At 32.5% G+C, this 19572-nt stretch overlaps 1 protein-coding gene across 1 annotated transcript; it reads right to left on the bottom strand.

The window, feature by feature from the left end:
• Positions 1 to 505: 505 nt before the first annotated feature.
• LOC132726613 (E3 ubiquitin-protein ligase RNF8-like) lies at positions 506 to 18263 on the bottom strand. Its single transcript, XM_060711953.1, has 11 exons — positions 18123 to 18263; positions 15537 to 15653; positions 14380 to 14616; positions 13601 to 13834; positions 13193 to 13327; positions 12532 to 12634; positions 12223 to 12341; positions 10334 to 10513; positions 9407 to 9611; positions 4715 to 4990; positions 506 to 2820 (listed from the first exon to the last, which is right to left on the bottom strand). Exons 1-11 carry the CDS (start codon positions 18204 to 18206, stop codon positions 2780 to 2782), a joined length of 1731 nt encoding a protein of 576 aa, XP_060567936.1. The 5' UTR covers positions 18207 to 18263; the 3' UTR covers positions 506 to 2779.
• Between the last annotated feature and the right edge of the window lie 1309 nt (positions 18264 to 19572).

Genomic DNA, 19572 nt, shown 5'->3' with positions numbered 1-19572 from the left:
TCTGCTAAGCTGGCAGACATCACAGGCACTATCAATTGACAAAAAAAAGAAACTTATAATAAAAATCTCCTCATTTGAAACTATAATGTTCATAGCTTAGATATTGGCTTGTAGCATCACTTGGTTGCCCACTACAAACATTATGCCACTATGGTCAGAGTTGGCCTCATTGAACACTATATAAATAATAAATGAGTTGCACCATGACAAAACCAACATAGTGTGTTTGCGACCAGCATGGATCCAGACCAGCCTGTGCATCCGCGCAGTCTATCAGGATCCTTGTTTTTCCATCTTTTTTACTTTAATAGGGTTTTAAAACCACAGGGGTCCTTTCAGACGCCAGATTGTCTGGACCCATGCTGACGCAAACGCACTATGTTGGTTTTGTCAAGGCGTGGCTCAAATGATATTATAAATTATACCTTTTGGTTTAAAATTGGCCCTGCTCTGGGCAACAGCTTTCTATTCAGTACTCTGCATTCGGACATATAAATAAGAAAACTTTATGAACTTTTCAAAACTATTTTAATGTTTTGCTCAGTTTAAGAGGGAAATTATATTGTGAATGAACAATGGCATTAGGGATATGTTAATAACAAAAATTAGAAATCATTTTCAAAGAAATATCATCAGTGTCATATGAAAATGTGAAATCTAAAAGAGGATTAAATAAATTGTCCAAACATGCTTTTGCTTAAAAAAAAATACATAGGATATATAATAGAGCTATAAACTTATAATAAAGATATAAACTAAAGTAATTTTGAAGAAATGCTGAAATTTTCAAATAGGCAACAAGCAAACATTTACAGTCAAACGTATCAATGTTTAATCATTATAACACTCCGATAATCTAAATAGATGCTGAAAAAAATGATTTTCTGATACTTTTTGACAAAACTGTTTTGATCCGTTACATACACGTATATGTCCCCCCCCACCCCAAGATTTTAAAACTTTATTTGCATACGCTAAAAACGGTTTGGGAAATAAAGCTTTTTTACATTTATATATTGCGTTTTGATTGTTGACACTTGTGAAATCAGGAGAAGGCGTTCTTTAAAACCACAAACACTTGACAGGTAAAAGTGGACACTTGATAGGTAAAAATGGATGCTTGATGAAAACATTGATCTCATTTTGCTGACTAATAAGCGATTGCTGGTCGCGTTGAGCAAAAGTTGCTTAACACATTAAAAGATATAGACAGAAAATGATTGGTGGGGAATAATAGTGGTTACAAAAAAAGACAGAAGTTGGTCACATGGGCATGTTAGACTGTATGTTTCAAATTAAAATTAGTTAGTAAAAAAACCATGTCTGTAACTTGAATGATGACTCTTTCCAGAATTTTGTCTATAAAAGTTAAACATGCTAGATTACCTGATGACAACTATTAATCCTCCTTTTGACCTTTCTATTTGGGTTTTTTTTAACTTTTGTAAACTATGGACTTCCTAATTTAAAAAAAAATCTGATACTCAGTATTTCAAATTAAAAAGCCAGATTGAAGCATATTAAAAGCAAAAGAAAAATTCTCAAAAATTAAAGAAACAAACAAATCATTAACAATTTAAGACAAATGATTAAGGTATGACAGCACATGTACAAATACAATATGGTAAGCTTTTACATTCATTCTCAACACTCTCATTCACTTCATTATCAGTTTCATTAATCATCATTTTTAAACCATACAAATACACAGAATAATGCTTTCAACTCAATCCTCAGATTTTGTTAATAAAACATCAGAATGTGCAAGAAAGTGCACAAAAGGGAACAATTAAACCTAGAGTTTGGAGCTGTTCTTTTTTTCCCCTAAACAACCTACAATTTATACAACCTTAAAAACAGTGTTGAGATTCAATTGAATACTTTGGTGGTTACAGAGATAGAACTGGCAGTCCAAACAATAGCTAAGAATGGGTTCTACAGTTAAATATCATGCAAAAAGTATGAAATCTTTGAAAGTGACCTACAATAAGATATCAAAGACAAAGTTCCTACAGTGATTAACAAGGATAGAAGATGCATGCAAAACCTTAACAAATGAGAGGATAACCAAACTTATGGTTGACATTTGCAAACGCCAGTTAGTAAGTAAGTAAGTATGGTTGACATATAAGTATGTGAAACCATGTAATTTCTATTAAAATTACTTTGTATTCATATATGAATATACATCATATCAATTCTGATCATTAATCTCGCACCAAAGAAGTTAATTCATAATACAAGTTCAACATCTTTAACCATTTCTATCACTGCATTCCATTATAAATACAATCTGCATCTTTGAGAATCACCTCAACTCTTTGATCATCATTTGAGCCGCGTCACGACAAAACCAACATAATGGGTTTGCGACCAGCATGGATCCAGACCAGCCTGCGCATCCATGCAGTCTGATCAGGATTCATGCTGTTTCGCTTACAAACCCTATTACAAGTAGAGAAACTGAAAGCGAACAGCATGGATCCTGATCAGCGCAGGCTGGTCTGGATCCATGCTGGTCGCAAACCCATTATGTTGGTTTTGTCGTGACGCGGCTCATTTATCATAAAACACTACATTTTTGCTGTAGTAATAAACTTTGTGTATGGAATATTCAAGCCATGCTCTGTCTTCTCTGCAAACAATCGTTCAAAATCTTAACAGTGAAATCCGCATAAGCAATGACCTCTTGTCCTGGCGTCTATTATTTAGTTTGTCTTGACAAAGTTCTTTAAAAAGCAATCCTGTACTTTATATCTGACCACAGCAGTAGTTTCTGTTATCTGTAGGGACAACCATTTGCCCAATGGCCACGCATACCTGAATTTGAGAGATTACAGGTTACAGTCAGTCTTATTTACAACTAAATCAACACAAGTTAACTTTAATAAAGAAAACATTGGCAACATCAAAATGTCACTGCAACTTAAGCATTTGCATTTATTTCTTGTGGTATATTGTAAATAATTAAAATAAATTTATTTTGATTATAAGGCCTCTAACCAACATCAAACCACTCAATCAATACTATAATTAAAATGGACATGTCCACAGACAGCATGCTCCACTATTCGTTAAATTTTAGCCACATAAAAAGGGGCACAATTCTGCAAAAATGCTTAACAGACTTACCTACCCTTATTTAGTCAACAAATATTCAAGTATAAAGTGAAAACCTTTAACACTTTTTGAGAAAAAGGCAAGTATTCCAAGTAAAAGAAGGAAAATAACTAAGCATAATGGCTTTCAGTAGTCTGTCGCTTAGAAATGCATTTCAAATTTGATATTGAACAAGTACTCTAAGTTTAAAGTGAATATCTTTGACACAATTTGAGAAATGTACCTTATTAAAATGGTTTACCAAGAAATTTAAGGCATAACTGAGCATAAACAAGAGCCGGTTGAACCGGGTGATGCTCCCCGAATAGGTTTTTGACACAGGAAGGTATACCTCTTAGAGTGTCAGAGTTATGTCACAGACAAAGTTCAAAGTGTAAAAACAACCCAAATGTTGCGCGCGACACATTGTCTAAATATGGTGATCATTTCTGTGAAATAGTTGTAAAATCCGACTTCAAATAACAAAGTTATGGCCCAAACACGATTTTCCTGCAAGGTCATGCTGTGACCTTGACCTTCAAGGTAGCCCCCCAAATATTGCACGCGAAACATCATCTCAATATAATGATCATTTCTGTGAAATAGTTTTAAAAAACGACTTCAAATTATGAAGTTATGGACCGGACACGATTTTGCTGCAAGGTCATGCCGTGACCTTGACCTTCAATATGGTGATCATTTCTGTCAAATAGTTGTAAAATCTGACTTCAAATATAAAGTCATGGACCGGACACGATTTTGCTGCAAGGTCATGCTGTGACCTTGACCTTCAAGGTAGCAACCTAAATGTTGTGCATGACACGTTGTCTCAATATGGTGATCATTTCTGTGAAATAGTTTTAAAATCCAACTTCAAATAACAAAGTTATGGACCGGACACGATTTTACTGCAAGGTGATGCTGTGACCTTGACCTTCAAGGTAGCGACCCAAATGTTGCGCGCGACACGTCGTCTCAATATGGTGATCATTTCTGTGAAATAATTTTAAAATCCGACTTCAAATATTGAAGTTATGGACCGGACACAACTTTGCTGCAAGGTCATGCTGCGACCTTGACCTTCAAGGTAGCGACCCAACTGTTGCACGCGACACGTTGTCTCAATATGGTGATTATTTCTGTGAAATTATTTTAAAATCCGACTCCAAATAACAATGTTATGGGCCGGACACGAATTCGGGACGTACGTACGGACGGACTGACGGACAACCTGACGACTATATGTTCCCACGAAATTTTTCGAGGAGCATAAATAAATTAAGGTTACCTGCTTCTTAGAAATGCATTCCAAGTAAAATATTTATCAAATATTCCTAGTTTGATAAACTTTTTAAACAATTTTTGAGACATTGACCTTAGGAAAATAAATTAAGTCAAATTGGGGCATGACGTTTTAAAAATGAACTCTACAAATATATGACGTTCGAAAATAGTGTTATATTTTGAAACAGCTTTTAAAGTTTCCAGGAAAATGAACATTAAAGTAAAGAATGACTGAGGTCAACATCAACAAAAGGGTTATGACAATAGGTTCAGTTTTATTATGACCAAAGTAAGTTACTGAAACTAAGAAAGTGTATTTGTCAAAACATACCACAGTTAAAACAATGCCCATATCCTCCAAAGTAAGCTCCGTCATCACCTTCCATATATCCCTCACTGTCAGAATCTGATAAGGAATTAAAATCATCATCATCATCAAGGCTGCTATCATCATCCTCTGATATTGTGATAGGTGGAGGTTCCGGCAGTGCGGGAGGAGCTGCCATCAACCCTCCTCTAGTTCTCCCTCGCCCTCGACCACCACGACCACGACCTCTAGCAGCAGCTGGCTTTGGTTTGTTGGCTTCATCAAATGCAGTTTCTTCCTCTATCAAACAAACAGTCATATGTATTATCTTGTCCAGAAATTTCATAAAATAGAAAGAATTCAATTATGTCATTGTCTTTGTGAAATATGAATGAATTAAAAAGGAATGTACAGCTCCATCATTTCACTATTTACTCACAATTTCCCTCACATGAAAGAAATAACAATAAAACACAAACAAGAGGACCAAGATGGCCCTTGATCGCTCACCTGACACATCGAACTCATCCGAACAATTACCTAGACAAGCATTCTGACCAAGTTTTATGACAGGTGAGTCAAAAATGTGACCACTAAAATGTTAACAAGGATTATCCATATTTGAGCAGTGTGACCTAGTTTTTGACCCCAGGTGACCCATATTCGAGCTTGACCTAGAAATCATCAAAACAAACTTTCAGACCAATTTCCAGGATATTTGGATCAAAACAGTAGCCACTAGAGTGTTAACAAGGTTTTTCTATTTTAAGCTCCTGTGACCTAATACATACATGCCATAATTTTTAGACTCATTTCAGGGCCACTTTTCATTTGGAGGTGGGGCATGATCAGCAAACGTATTTTTTTTAAAAATTTACATAGTGGCATACAACCTATATTATCGGTATTTACAACTTGCAAATTTAATGACACCATAAACCACAGGCGCTTGTCACATAATCAAATATTTTACATAATCGGTCTATATATGTATATAAAGATAGAAAAAGAGTTTGTTTATTAATTCTATGAGGAAATTTTAGATGTTTTCTATTTATTTCGTAGAAATCGACCAGAAATCGTGTTTGTATACATGAATAGATTGGACGTCGAAAACGACATGGATTGAAAATATTGGCATTTTCTGAAACTTTTACTCATTTCTTTGCTATTTGAAGAATTTTAATGAAATAAAAAGCTTTAACGCTTGGATTGATCCTTTCAGATGGCAACCAGAAAGAGATAACCGTGATCTGGTCGTTTCTTTCAGCACTGTTCTTGTTTGTTCCGCATGGTGTTTTTGTTTCGTTGGGGGCCTTATATCTTTATATACATATATAGACCGATTATGTAAAATATTTGATTATGTGACAAGCGCCTGTGCCATAAACAAAAGACAGAATGTTAATAATTATTAAGTTTTTCGATTTTTTTTTAAGTATTTAGGCATCGTTAATTCGATCAGTCACAGAATAGAATAAAGCTATGTTAAGTAATGACAATTAGCCATGTCATTTACCTGAAACATTCGCTGAATCTTGTAGATTTCATCACCTCATTTTTAGCTGTAATTTTCACGGTGTTTGACCACTAATACAGGGGTTGACACTAACTTTTAAGCCAGGAATCCCAACGGGACATCTGTTTTTGAATTCAAAAATCCCTTCCCCAAGTTGGAAGTCCCTGATTTTTTTTATATAATTATAAGAATTAAGCAATAACCTTTGTCTATCAGTATTGATATGCAACTTATGTTTATTGTTCTTTCGTTCTACTTTTTGGGATGTTGATCATTGCCCATCTGTGTTAACATAAGTAATTAAGGAACGAAATCCTCTTATGTTTCCTTCCAGCATTATTAGGTTTGGTAACAAAATCATACATGCAGTCCGAAGTGTTTATCATCAATTTTAGTAGGAGAACTGGTTGCCATTAAAATAACACTTCAAGCCCTACTTACTGAGATTGGAATATTTGAAATAAATAAGATAAAAATACTTAGTGATAGTCAGTCCGCTGTTGGAATTATTCATCTTGGCTGGGAAAATAAGACACACAAATTCCTGTCAACAGAGATACTCCAGTTGAGGAAAGAGCTTGAATTAGCAGATGTTACTGTTAATTTTGATTGGACTCCTGGTCATGCTGGCATAAAAGGGAATGACATTGCTGACAGACTTGCAAAAGAAGCTGAGGAAATGGAAACAGAAGATTCACTCTTTGTAACAAGTCAAAGTGACATTCGCCACTCAGCTAGAGAATCAGTCCGCATTAAATGGCAGAGAAGATGGGAAATTGTTGAAACTGGCAGGCATCTCTATGGACTCAAGCCTCAAGTCCAACCCAAAAAAATTAACTTTCATGGCTTGAGCAACCAAAGACAGTTACTTCAACTACAAAGTGGATATTGCCTCAATGATTATTTGAACAAGATTGGGGCTAAAAACACAAGTCTATGTAATTGTGGAGAAGTGGAGACAGTAACACATTTTATAGAGGACTGTACCCTGTACGAGACATCAAGAGAAAACCTGAAGAAAGAAATATTCCTAAAGACAGGAATAAGTGTATTTACAAAAGAACTATTGCTGTCAGACATACAAGAATACCAATTCAAAGACCATAGACAAGAGTTGTCAAATATTGCAAATGAATTTGTCAAATCATCCAAAAGATTTTAATTTTTTTTTTTTTCCCTTTCAGTATAGATTCTATTTCATAATCATTATTAAATTATTGTAACCCTACTTGAGAGTTTTTACCGTAATCGGAAATACCAGAGTTTAGCTGTACATACCGGAGTGACAACATGGCCATTATCAAGGCTTTGAACGAAACAAAACGAGGTCTTGTAAAATATGTCCTAAATATTACTGACTTCAATACATATTATTTATTTTGTCCCTTTGTCTGTAGTTATGCAGTAAGTAATTTTCATTTGATATTATAATATTGCTGTATTAGGTCTACTTGAATCAGTGTAAACTAGTCAAAAGAAGAAAATGAGTTACTGCAAAAAGCTTTTTTGCTCATAATAAATTCCTAACTTATTTAATTCCTTTACATAATGATATCAATGTCATGATAACAAAGACAGGAACAAGTTATTATTATTGCATTTAAATATAATCACAAAATCTGTATATTAAAAAAAAATCAAAAAAATCACGCATCCGAATTTGTTTATCCGAAATCTATTACACTATTGATTATGGAATTGCCGACTTTTTTCACGGTGTAAGTGTTCTAACACCATAGTAAACATCAAATATTAAACAAAACTATATAAAACAAATCATTTTTACTATGGTGGTTAAAAATACAGCAAAATATCGGCAAATACTGACATTGGAATGTTTGGTATGTGAAGAATTTTCGTGTTTTGTAAACAATGGTTCATTTCCAGTTTACTTTTTGCAAGTTTATCATGTTTAATAAATACTTTTTTGCAAGGTGACCATCTTAAATGAATACTTTAAAGTTGATTAAAGATCAGTTTTAATTGTTTAGTTTATTTTTTATTTAAAAACTTTAAAGTCCCAACGGGACATCTGACTTGGAACTTTAGAAATCCCTTGCCAATTTTTGGAGTCCTCGGGACCGCGGGACTGCATTAGTGTCAAACACTGTAATAACTGCCTCCAGGCGGATTAAATTTATACTGGCCAGTTGTTAATTACAGTGTATGACACCTTCGCTCAGGAAGCCACAGGGGGTAAACAATTAATCTTTTAATTGATCAAAATTATTGCTGATAATTGTTTGTTCGAAGGGGCACGTAGATAATGTGTCACCACTGCAATGCTGTTAGAGGATAATCGTTCGTTATTAGCGTTCTAGACTAGTTTATAAAAACAATAGAATAATATAAAAATGTAAAATTTCTTGCTTCAAAGTAGATTATTTTAGATTTTTTTACCGGGACATTAATCATCTCCAGGACACCTCCTGGACAGACACCTTATTTCTGGGACTGTCCCAGACATCCAGGGGACTGTCACGGACATCCGGGACTTTATGGCATGTATGCCTAATATTCCATCCGAGAAGACCCATGTTCGAACTCATCCGAGCATTTACAAGCATCCTGCTCAAGTTTGAAGATAATTGAGTCAAAAATGTGACCACTAGAGTGTTAACAAGATTTTTCTATTTCTAACTCCTGTGACCTAGTTTTTCATCCAAGATGACCCATGTTACAACTCATCCGAGCAATTACCTAGACAAACATCCTGACCAAGTTTGATGATGTTTGAGTAAAAAATGTGACCACTTAATTGTTAACAAGGTTTTTCTATTTTTAGCTCCTGTGACATAGTTTTTCATCCAAGATGACCCATGTTCGAACTCATCTGAGCTATTACCTAGACAAGCAACCCAACAAAGTTTGATGATGATTGAGGCAAAAATGTGACCGCTAGAGTGTTAACAAGATTTTTCTATTTTTAGCTCCTGTGATCTAGTTTTTCATCCGAGATGACCCACGTTCGAACTCATCTGAGCTATTACCTAGATAAGCATCCTGACATAGTTTGATGATGATTGAGGCAAAAATGTGACCACTAGAGTGTTAACAACAAGTGTGGACGGACGACACATGACAGACGACGGACATTCAACGATCCTAAAAGCTCACCCTGAGCTAGCTCAGGTGAACTAAAAAAGAACTCACTTCTATTTTTAAAGAAAATTTATACTTTTGTTATATGTACTTACTTTTGCGTTCAACAACCAATTCTTTTCTTCTAGTTTTCATTTCTTCACTGAATTGTTCCACCATTTTATCTATATAACTATCAAGAACTATTGAGCGCATATGTGTATTAATGGCAGTTCTACATTGGGGGCACTCTTTCTTCACCTTCATCCATTGACTTATACACAAGTAACAAAATGCATGAGAACAGTTCAATGATGTAGCCTGAAATATATATGACTTTGTTTTAGATACATAAGGAATCATAATGGGAACTTTTTGATATATTGTTTCAAGACTATTTTACTTTCCTTTTACAGTTACATATCGAGCACATGTAATCCATTTTTTTCAAGGTTGATCTTATGTATTTAAATGTTGAATGTTTAATTATGAAATCAACTTGTATTATTTGATCTCTGATTGATGTATTGTATTACATAAATTGTTTTGTCGCTTGCCTCATTAAATAAAGTCTTTACTTAATTACTTACTTACTTTTCATGTCTTGCACATGCAACTTTGAATTAAAATAGCCTATATGACAGCACTAGCAAACTAAACTTGTTAATACAAGTGCTTACATCATTGCTTAATTTATAATTTGTTATATTTAGAGAACTAACGTTCAATTCACATTAACAATCATTGAAGACAGGAAATAATTTTATATTAAAAATTGACAACTTCTTCGGAATCCATGACTTATTTCATTTGGAAATTAAACAAACTCTTCGACAAAATCTGTGTCAAAAATCATGTTTTTAATCAAATAAACATGTGCCATGGTTGTATAAATACTACATCATTTCTTCTCTTCACTAATTAGAAGATGCATGAGCTCTGTATAATATCTGTGCTACAATAAACTTCTGTATTTCCCTTAAAAACTCTTTACAGACATTTGCAATTGACAAATAATAAGCATTTATGAAACATCATTTTACCCTAATAAAAAGTTCATTGCATATGCTACATTGGAGCTCTGTTTCCATCAATTCAGCAAAATTAGAGAGCACATCTTCTTTAGCTTTGAGAACTTCTTCTTCTTTCCTATCTTTCTCTTTCTTTGTATCATTTAGCTGACTTTCAAGCAGTTTCTGCTCTGCCTCCTTATTTTCTATCACCTTCAAAAATGTTTCATAAATCAAGAGAATATTATCAATAGTATGTCATTTTGAACATTTTCAATGTATTAAAGAAATATTTCTTTTCAAGCAGATTTGATGTGGATGATTACAATTATGTTACATGCATATTCAATATCAATACAATATAATGCTTGCTCTCATGCTCTTAAAAGTTTTATATTAAAATTATAAATACTACAGTAAACTTCACTTATAAGCAAAGCACTGGTTATAAGTAGAAGTTGGTTTTTGGAACCATTTCCCCTAATTTGTCCCATTTATAGAAATTTTCCCCTTCTTATTTAATATAAAAATGTTACATTGGTTACTAGCTGCAACACATATTTATTGTGCTCTTTTTAAGGAATAATCGGCTTATAATGACACCCACCTGAGTATCAAATTAGTTAAAAAGTACAGAAAATTAAACCCCCGCCTTTATATAAAATCCCATTCCAATAAATATTTCGCTTTGTAAATGACTTTCAATTTCATTGGCAGGAATTAAAGACTCCAATGACCTTTATTTGAATGTACTCAAATAAATCTATTAAAGATTTTGTATCATTTTCTCTTTAGAAAAAATTTTGCATAGCTACCCATTTTCCCAGAATAATTCATATTTCTTTTTTTCAAATGAATTTTGCCAAAATTTACTAAATTATAAGATTTGATAAAATTGGTTTTAAATTTAATTCTGTTGAGCATGATCTTTTTTGCAAATTGTCAAAGTGCTTGATTTAAATGTAAAAAATTAATTATGTTTACATTAGAAAGTGGATCCTTAATTAAAGAAGATTTTATTAAAGAAGAAATTCGAAAATGCTTGTTTATTCTCAATCATGGAAAGAAAACGAAAAGTGTTTAGAAACAAAATATTATATTTTATGAGAAATTGAGATAGGGAGTAAAACTAAAACAGAAAAAGCAATTATTTAAATTCTAAAAAGTACGCGCTCGGGTATTGTGTCTAAAACAGAAATCAATGACTAATATTTCTTAATCAAATGCTCTTCAAAATGGCGGACAATGGTAAACAATCAGTTCGTTATAAGTAAACCTGTTCGCTATAAAAACTCCTGATACAAGGAACTAATTCGCTATACGCTTACAAGGAACCTCGGATATAAGGAACAGATTTTGAATGTCCCAATGAGTTTGTTATAAGCGGAGTTTACTGTACATGAAACAGGGACTGCAGATTATTCCATTTTTTTTCCAGAATCATCATTTTTATTTTCTCAAAAATGAAAAGTGGTGCAAAGCTTTTCACTCAAATTAAGCTAAGTTTTGCATAAAAATTGATTTTTAAATTTAATTCTGTTGACTGTGCATATTTCTTTATTGTTCTTTGCAGATTGTTCTATTTAAAGTGCTTCATTTAATCTATGTAAAAATTTAATTAAATGTTTCTAGGCATTTTGACCTCAGTGGAGCTCTTTTTAAAGGATGTTTATTAAAGGCACAGATACTTCAGTTAAAATGTCTACTTATTGTACATTTAAATATCATTGTTATGAATAAAGACAAAAAACATTTTACAAATTAAATTTTCAAAACTGTCTGCAAAATTTAGTCTTCTTTTCAGAAGAGTGACATTAATTATAATTAATTCTCCAAGTTTTATTTATACCAAAATTGTTTACACAATTGCAGATCATTAATAACAAATAGACACAAACTAAAATAACTTGATTTGTAAATACCTTTTCAAGCCTTTGACGTTGTAGTATTAGTTCTTCTGATAGTTGTTTATCTTTCTCTCGTTCAGACTCCAGCTCCTGTTTTAATTTTTCCTCCACTTCTCTCTTCTCATTCATTAATGCTATAATGTTAAAAATTTACTTCAAGCATGACTGTATTTACATAAATTGTTCAAATATTTCATCTCCCTCAATCAGCTGTACAGAAATTTTCAAAGAACACTGATGTGATTTTATACAAAATTTCAATGATCAGCCTATGTAAAAGAATTAAAAGCACCCAAGTTTACACAGAGGTTAAAAAAAGATTACCCTGTTTTTGTTTTTCAAGGTTTTCAAGAAGAGTAGCTTCTTTCACTTCCAGCTCTTCCTTCATTCTTTCTTGCATCTCCATCTTTTCTCTAGCCAGCTCATCCTGTATATAATTATAAAAGAAAACTTAAAATATCCAGTCTGTAACTTATTCAAGCTTAAAATAATTTACTTTTGTACTTTTATAGCCTATTTAGGATACTTAATCTTTAACATCTACAGTACATTAAAGCTACTATATTATCTATTGTTACAAATCATATTCACGCTATTACATTTATCTACAATTTACAGCCTATTCATACCACTACATTACCTACATTGACAAGGCAACTATTACATTATCTACATTTATAGCCTATTTAGGCTACTACATTATTTACATTTACAGCTTATGCAGGCTAACACATTTACAGCCTATTCAGGCATTTCATTACCTACATTTTCAGTATTCATATGCTGTCACATTACCTACTTTTATAGCATATTCATGCTACCACATTATTTACATTAACAACATATACATTTTACTACATTTACAGCCTAATAAGGGTTATACATTATCCACTGTTACAGACTAATGGAAGAGGTAGCTGTAGGAGAAAGATATATTGCTCAAGGTGGAAGCTCCTATAGTCAAAGTATTTCAATGCACATTCACCTGTTTTTTCTGTAACTCTTCCTTCATTTGTTTCTCCTTTTCTTTCAGATCCTCCATCATTTTGATTTGTTTTTCCCTTCTCAGTTTTTCTTCTTTTAATTCTTGCTCCATTTCATCTTTAGCAGAATCCTTTTCCTGAAATGTTAAAGGGTATACAGCATTTGGAATATTAAATCACATTACTTACAAATCTTGGCACACAAAAAAGGATACTGAAAGATCATTGTAAACTGAATTACCTTCATATAAACAATTTTCATTGTCATAGTCTGAAGAATTTAATGACAAAATTAACACTGTATGTGAAACTATATACATGAATATATTGCTTATAGACATGAATAATCAAATTGTCATTTCCATTATTCTCCCCCACGAGACTGTTCTATAACAAATGATTATTTATACCTGCAGTAATCTCTGCATTTCCTTAAGTTTAGCTTCCATTTCTGCTAGTTTTTCTCCAGCCTGGGCTTCTTGTTCCTCCATTTTCTTCCTGTATTTTTCATATGGAGAATTTTGACCAGCAAATGGTCGCTTATGTTTTGTTGGAGTATCGGTGTGCCCAAAATCTGGCTGTGAACTTGATACAGCACTGTCACACATTGGTTCCCCTGTTCTACTACATGACGCTTTTTCTGCCTAGATAAACATGTACATTTGTAACATTTACATATTTTCCTTTATCTTTATGTGGAAATATAAAAAGGAATTAGACAAAACTAGTAAGTAAGAAAACATGTTGTGTTACTTATTAAAGAATTTACAAAAACTGTGTTGCAGTTTCGAAATCAACCAAAGATCTTTCCATTCATTTTGAACTGTGTGTCCTTAAACACTGAAATTTGCACTTTTTTGATAGCAATACAGAAAATAGAGGTGAGCTATACAAACAAGAGCTGTCAGTATGACAGTGCTCGATAGTAAAACAAGAGCCAGGATAACGTGAAATTAGTTAATGAAGTGTCATAATTCTGTCAAAGTCCATGTCACAGTTATAGGTCTTGCACATTATTATACTCTCAAATTAGTGTGTCAAGTTTCAACCTATTCTCTTCAATAGTTTGGAGATACCAACTTGCACACAAAAACTTAACCAAAGAGTGATGATAACGCCTGGTTGAGTACAATAGCTTTCCTTGAAAGACTCTGAATAGTCAAGCTAAAAATTATAACAAAGAAATTACTTTATTTGCCTCATTGCCTGCTAGTCTTGGTCTTTTTCCGTAAGATTCAGCACCATCTACAGTATCTTCAGCTTTCCTTACTCGTTTGACTTTTAGAGCAGTATAGTATTGAAAGAGGAATTCTGCTGGTGTATCTGGACTAGTCTGTACACCAAACTGTACTATATCACCATCATGCAGTGTTGTACTGGTCATAGGCTCCAACTTCTTACCATTTATAAACAATCCATTCAAACTCTAATAAAGAAACAAACAGATTGTTCTGAAGTGAACTTGTGTTAAAGTAGCATTATGCCCACCTAGGTGTTGATGGCACATGTACAGAAAGAAGTCAAAATAACTTTACATTTTGCTCTAGTTGTTTTCAATTATATATTCTTCTTCATATGTATAATCATTAACAATAACTCCTGTGACTCACTGAAAATTCTATAAATATCCTAAAGAATGTATCATTAATGTATAATTGATAAAAAAGTAAGCAATTTTATATTCTAGGCAGATACATATTTTTATACTTTAACATTGTTCACTTAATTTATCAAATATTGGCCAATGACCATTACAATAGTCAATTTTTAATTAAATTTATAACTAATATTCAGCTGAACAGAACATCAAGATAAAATGAGCAAAACGTCACTTTAAATTTTTACACAGAAACTAATTACATATAAATGTTTCTTTTAACCCTTAAAAGGTTGTCAAATTAATATAATTGAGTATTGTCAGCAAAAATGATATTGCAATATTATAAATTAATTATATGGTAAGAATTTTACACTAGCTGCTACTATAAACTGGGTTGCTGTGTAGAATCTCCTAAATATAGTTATCTAACACACTCAAGTATGCACTTCTGTAAGAGCTGCCAGTGTACAGTTCTTATTTTGATGATACATTTGGTATATATGATCATTTTAAAATGCTTTAATACATGTATTGATTTATTTGAAGTTACATAGCAATTAATAATGCCTGCTATACAATGTAGTAATGTTGATTTCCATTCAATTATGGTAATGATTACACACCTTATACCTGACAATGCAGTAAATTTATTAATGATTTTTTATTCAAAGACAGCAGTTATAAATGCAGTATTACAAATTTGTTATATAAACTTATAATCTTAAACCATCACATAGATTCTTTACCTTATTATCTTTAATTGTCCACTCTCCAGTTTTCTTTTTCTTCAGTATAGCATGGCATCGTGATATCATAGTAGATAAAATACATACTGTCACATCTGGATTTCTACCAATAGTTACCTGCAAAAAATAAAAAAAATAAAAGAAGATAAATAGCAAAGTCTGAAAAATTGAAAATGCTCATAAAAACAGTAATCAATGTTATGATTATTTTATTTTCAGAGCAGAAAAATAACCTTGTAAAAACAGAATTTTAACAGTGATCTTTCAGGTCATAAATCTGTCAAATAGCAAAGATTCCTTCAGCCCATGTCATTTCAGTAGAATAAATAAACCATACATATGACTTTTGAAAAACATCTTTTTTCACAGGTGGATTGCCACCCTGTGATAGATGGGTGAAATTCACCCTGCAGGATAATATGGTCACCATGGATCACTTTGAAATATCAAAGCAACACTTTGCTCATTTGGGCGACTATATTTTAATTCATTGCACACATACAATCGCCAACTATTGATTTTTATTGACATAATATACAGATGAAATTATTGCTGTTCTTAAAGCAATCCATAACTTAAGTGTCACTGATTTTTCCAACAAGACTACATTGTACATGTACGTGAACATTAATATGTGATCTTGAACACGGAAAACCTCTGTGATTTTGTGGGGATTTCTTAAATATTTACCTGTCCACTGTGATTTGTCACTTTGAATGACCATAGTAAGACCCCAGCGATTTTCTGCTCGCTGTTGAAAGCTCCACAGTGACAAAGTGGAAAGTGCAAAAATCGCTTGAGCTGTACTGTATATGCCATATATAGCGATAGTATTTATCCACATAAAGATGTGTTTTTCTAAACCTTAGTCTACCCCCGGCAAGTGACTCCTGGGACAGGGCCAATGTTGACATGAGGGTCATGATCTGAGGAAGATCAAACCTGTGTTCTGCACATTGTCTCATTATAAGTAATATTTAATAAATTTCTTTCTGTCAGTTCAAAAAATAACCAGTGGAGACGAAATTTTGACTTTCTTAATTGTATCAGATCAAAAGATAATGAGTGGACACAAAATATTGACTAAGTGTGACATTGACTAGTTCTGGCTTCCATAACTTTATAAGCCACTATTTAACATTTTTGTTTTTCATCTGATGCTGCATTAAAGTTTTGGATTAGACCCGTTACAAAACCTAACCAGAATAACATAAGTTTATTTAACCTTATTTTTCACTTGCAACTACACTTGTTCCAATCAATTCTTGTGTGCATTTTACGATTAAACAATTATTTTAATATTGTTCTTTACCATTTATTAAAGTATTAAAATATTAATACCGTCATTAAAATTGCCTATTTAACTGTAAAACATCAATTACGCTGATTACAGTCGGCCATGACATTTAGGTGCTATGCGAGACCTCGTATGACGTCATTTGGGGGAACCAATTAGAGTAGAGTCATGTAATATGTTAAGAACATCTTTGTTGAGTAGTTGACATGATTTCAATATTTTTATTCAAGATAATGTTTATATTTATTTTCATTTATTTTTTAGTACTTAAATATGATTATATTGAATACAAAAGACAGTAAATCACCTTTTTCAATATCTTTAAAACAAGTAATCTATAAAAATATTGGAAGCACATGGGTTCGTAAAGGTCAATCTCATAGTCACGTGGTCAAACATTTTGGCAATATGGCAGCCAAGTGCTGAATTTTTTACCTGTAGGAAACTAGGAAACTATTAGGTAGTTTATGTTCGTAGTAAGATTTTTATTTGTCCATCCTTGGCTGATCAACAGATTATATATAGTTTTATCAAGGTATGCTTCACTTTACTTCATGGCATGCTCGATGAATGAATATGAGCATGTCAGATTTCTGGCACGATTATTGGTGGACTTTCCCTACGGGTCTGTCTTCAGCGTTCATGTCATGTCATAGTATATAAATGGTACGCTGAAGACCTTAAGCTAGACATTGACCCGAGGAAGTTCAAACATGCGCTCTGCACATGATCAACAGTCATCGAAATTTAGCACTGGCCTCAGTTGCCCATGGCCAGTGAAAATTAGTTCGGGCCAGTGAAAATTTTAAGAAAATTTAGTTAAATATATAGCAGAATAAATTCAAAACCAGTAAATTCAAAATCTTAAATTCAATGACTGCCACATCGTCATTTCAATTTCCTTCAAACGGTTTAAAACATACAGACCCAACACTAAAACTGCTAAAAGACAGATTGACATACAAAGAGTTTCATAACATTATACTTGTATAATAATATATAAATATTTTGGGCGTATAAAAATGTTTAAATTAATAGCAGCATAGTAAAGATTTGGAAGATAATCTTCAAATAATCTGTTCAAGTTTAGATTTTATAAAAAAATAATTTGCCAAGAAAAACGTTGAATAAGGTGATTTAATACTTATAGAAATGGAATAAGTTAACTGAAGTGTTAATAATACAATTATTAAATTTAAGGGCAGACTTGGTTCGAAATATTACGAGCACTAATCCTGCATACAATGTATTTCTTTTTTAATGCAACTTTGCTATTTACTACGATCTACCTCTTCTTTGCCATCCAATGTGATCAGTTTATACTTTTTCACATTATCACCCAATCTTTTCAAACAGTTGATTTTCTCTGCCATTTTGATACTAAAAACAATATAAAAGGGTAAATGTAAACATCAGTTTCGATCTTGATCAGCGCGTTCCTGGTACTCGATTGGAACCAGTGGTATCTAGTTCGTTCTCAGGTTCTTTCGCACTTTTTTCGAAATGCGTCGTTTCATCCACGCGTATCATAAATATGTAATGTAATGTAATGTTATTGTAATTGTAATGTAATTGTGATGTTATTGTAATGTAATTGTAATGTAATTGTAATGTAATTGTAATAGAATAGAATAGAATTGAATTGAATTGAATTGAATCGAATTGAATTGAATTGAAAATAGAATACAATACAATACATGTATCGTATAAGTACCTAATCTCAAACCCAACCTATTCTCAAACCTTTCATTCATGTGCTGTTATTTTTTTACTAGAAGTGACTATGATGTCCTGAACTTGTGTGCATAAAAGCTTAGTTTCTGACAGACATGTCTGCTGATGTCAAATGAAAACAGTGCATAGTATGGTGGCATATTTCTGCCACCAGATAACCATATAACTAACTAGTCAATTAAGAGGTTAACTAGTTACGTAACTAGTTAACCTCTTAATTAACTAGTTATGTATCAGGTTAACTAGTTACGTAACTAGTTAACCTGATACCTAACTAGTTAGTTATCAGGTTAACTAGTTACGTAACTAGTTAACCTCTTAATTAACTAGTTAGGTATCAGGTTAACTAGTTACGTAACTAGTTAACCTCTTAATTAACTAGTTAGGTATCAGGTTATCTTGTGGCAGAAATATGCCACCATAGCATAGGAACAAATATTTACATAACATATTATACAAATTGCTATTACCTTTGTAAGTCCCATATAGATACACCATTAACTATTTGTGAAAATGAATATAATAGACAAAATATCTTAAAGCAGGTAACTGCATCGTGTAGGGTACTTCATTGGCATGTGATAGTCATATATATAACAATCACTTTGTTGGCTAAACTAAACAGTAGAATTTTAGAGATACTTGAAGGGGTTTGAGATTAGGTTCTTTATTTTAAGAGGCCATGTCAGTTTTAAAACAGAGGGTTGTGCTTTTCCAAGATGGAAATAGAGCTTTTTTAATAGTTGAATTTCAGTCAAATTTTACAGAAATGTTACATAAAGATTAAAGTGTACATATGTAAAGAATTTTTATAAAGATATATTTTTATTTACATTAAAAGACCTCTTGAATGCTTAGAGGTTTGAGAACTGGTTAGTCCACGATACAACACAAAACAATACAATATAAATTGATGTTATTTCTAGTGTCTGTTATACCAGTCTTAAACAGAAAATAACGGGCTTATGAGTGTTTGTAACCCCGAAAGTGTACAAAATCACTGAG

Source organism: Ruditapes philippinarum, unplaced genomic scaffold (assembly GCF_026571515.1).
Source record: "Ruditapes philippinarum isolate M1 unplaced genomic scaffold, ASM2657151v2 ctg1760_1_1_1_1, whole genome shotgun sequence".
Taxonomy (NCBI): Eukaryota; Metazoa; Mollusca; class Bivalvia; order Venerida; family Veneridae; genus Ruditapes; species Ruditapes philippinarum.
This window is presented reverse-complemented; position numbering and strand designations above follow the sequence as displayed.

Excerpts from the sequence above, each read along its gene's own strand:
- LOC132726613 (XM_060711953.1), bottom strand. The coding sequence starts at position 18,206 with ATGGCAGAGAAAATCAACTGTTTGAAAAGATTGGGTGATAATGTGAAA. Across the intron at positions 13,328-13,600 it reads AAATGCAGAGATTACTGCAG|GAAAAGGATTCTGCTAAAGA; the intron begins GTATAAATAATC and ends TTAACATTTCAG. Across the intron at positions 2,821-4,714 it reads TGGGCATTGTTTTAACTGTG|GTATGCGTGGCCATTGGGCA; the intron begins GTATGTTTTGAC and ends TCTCAAATTCAG.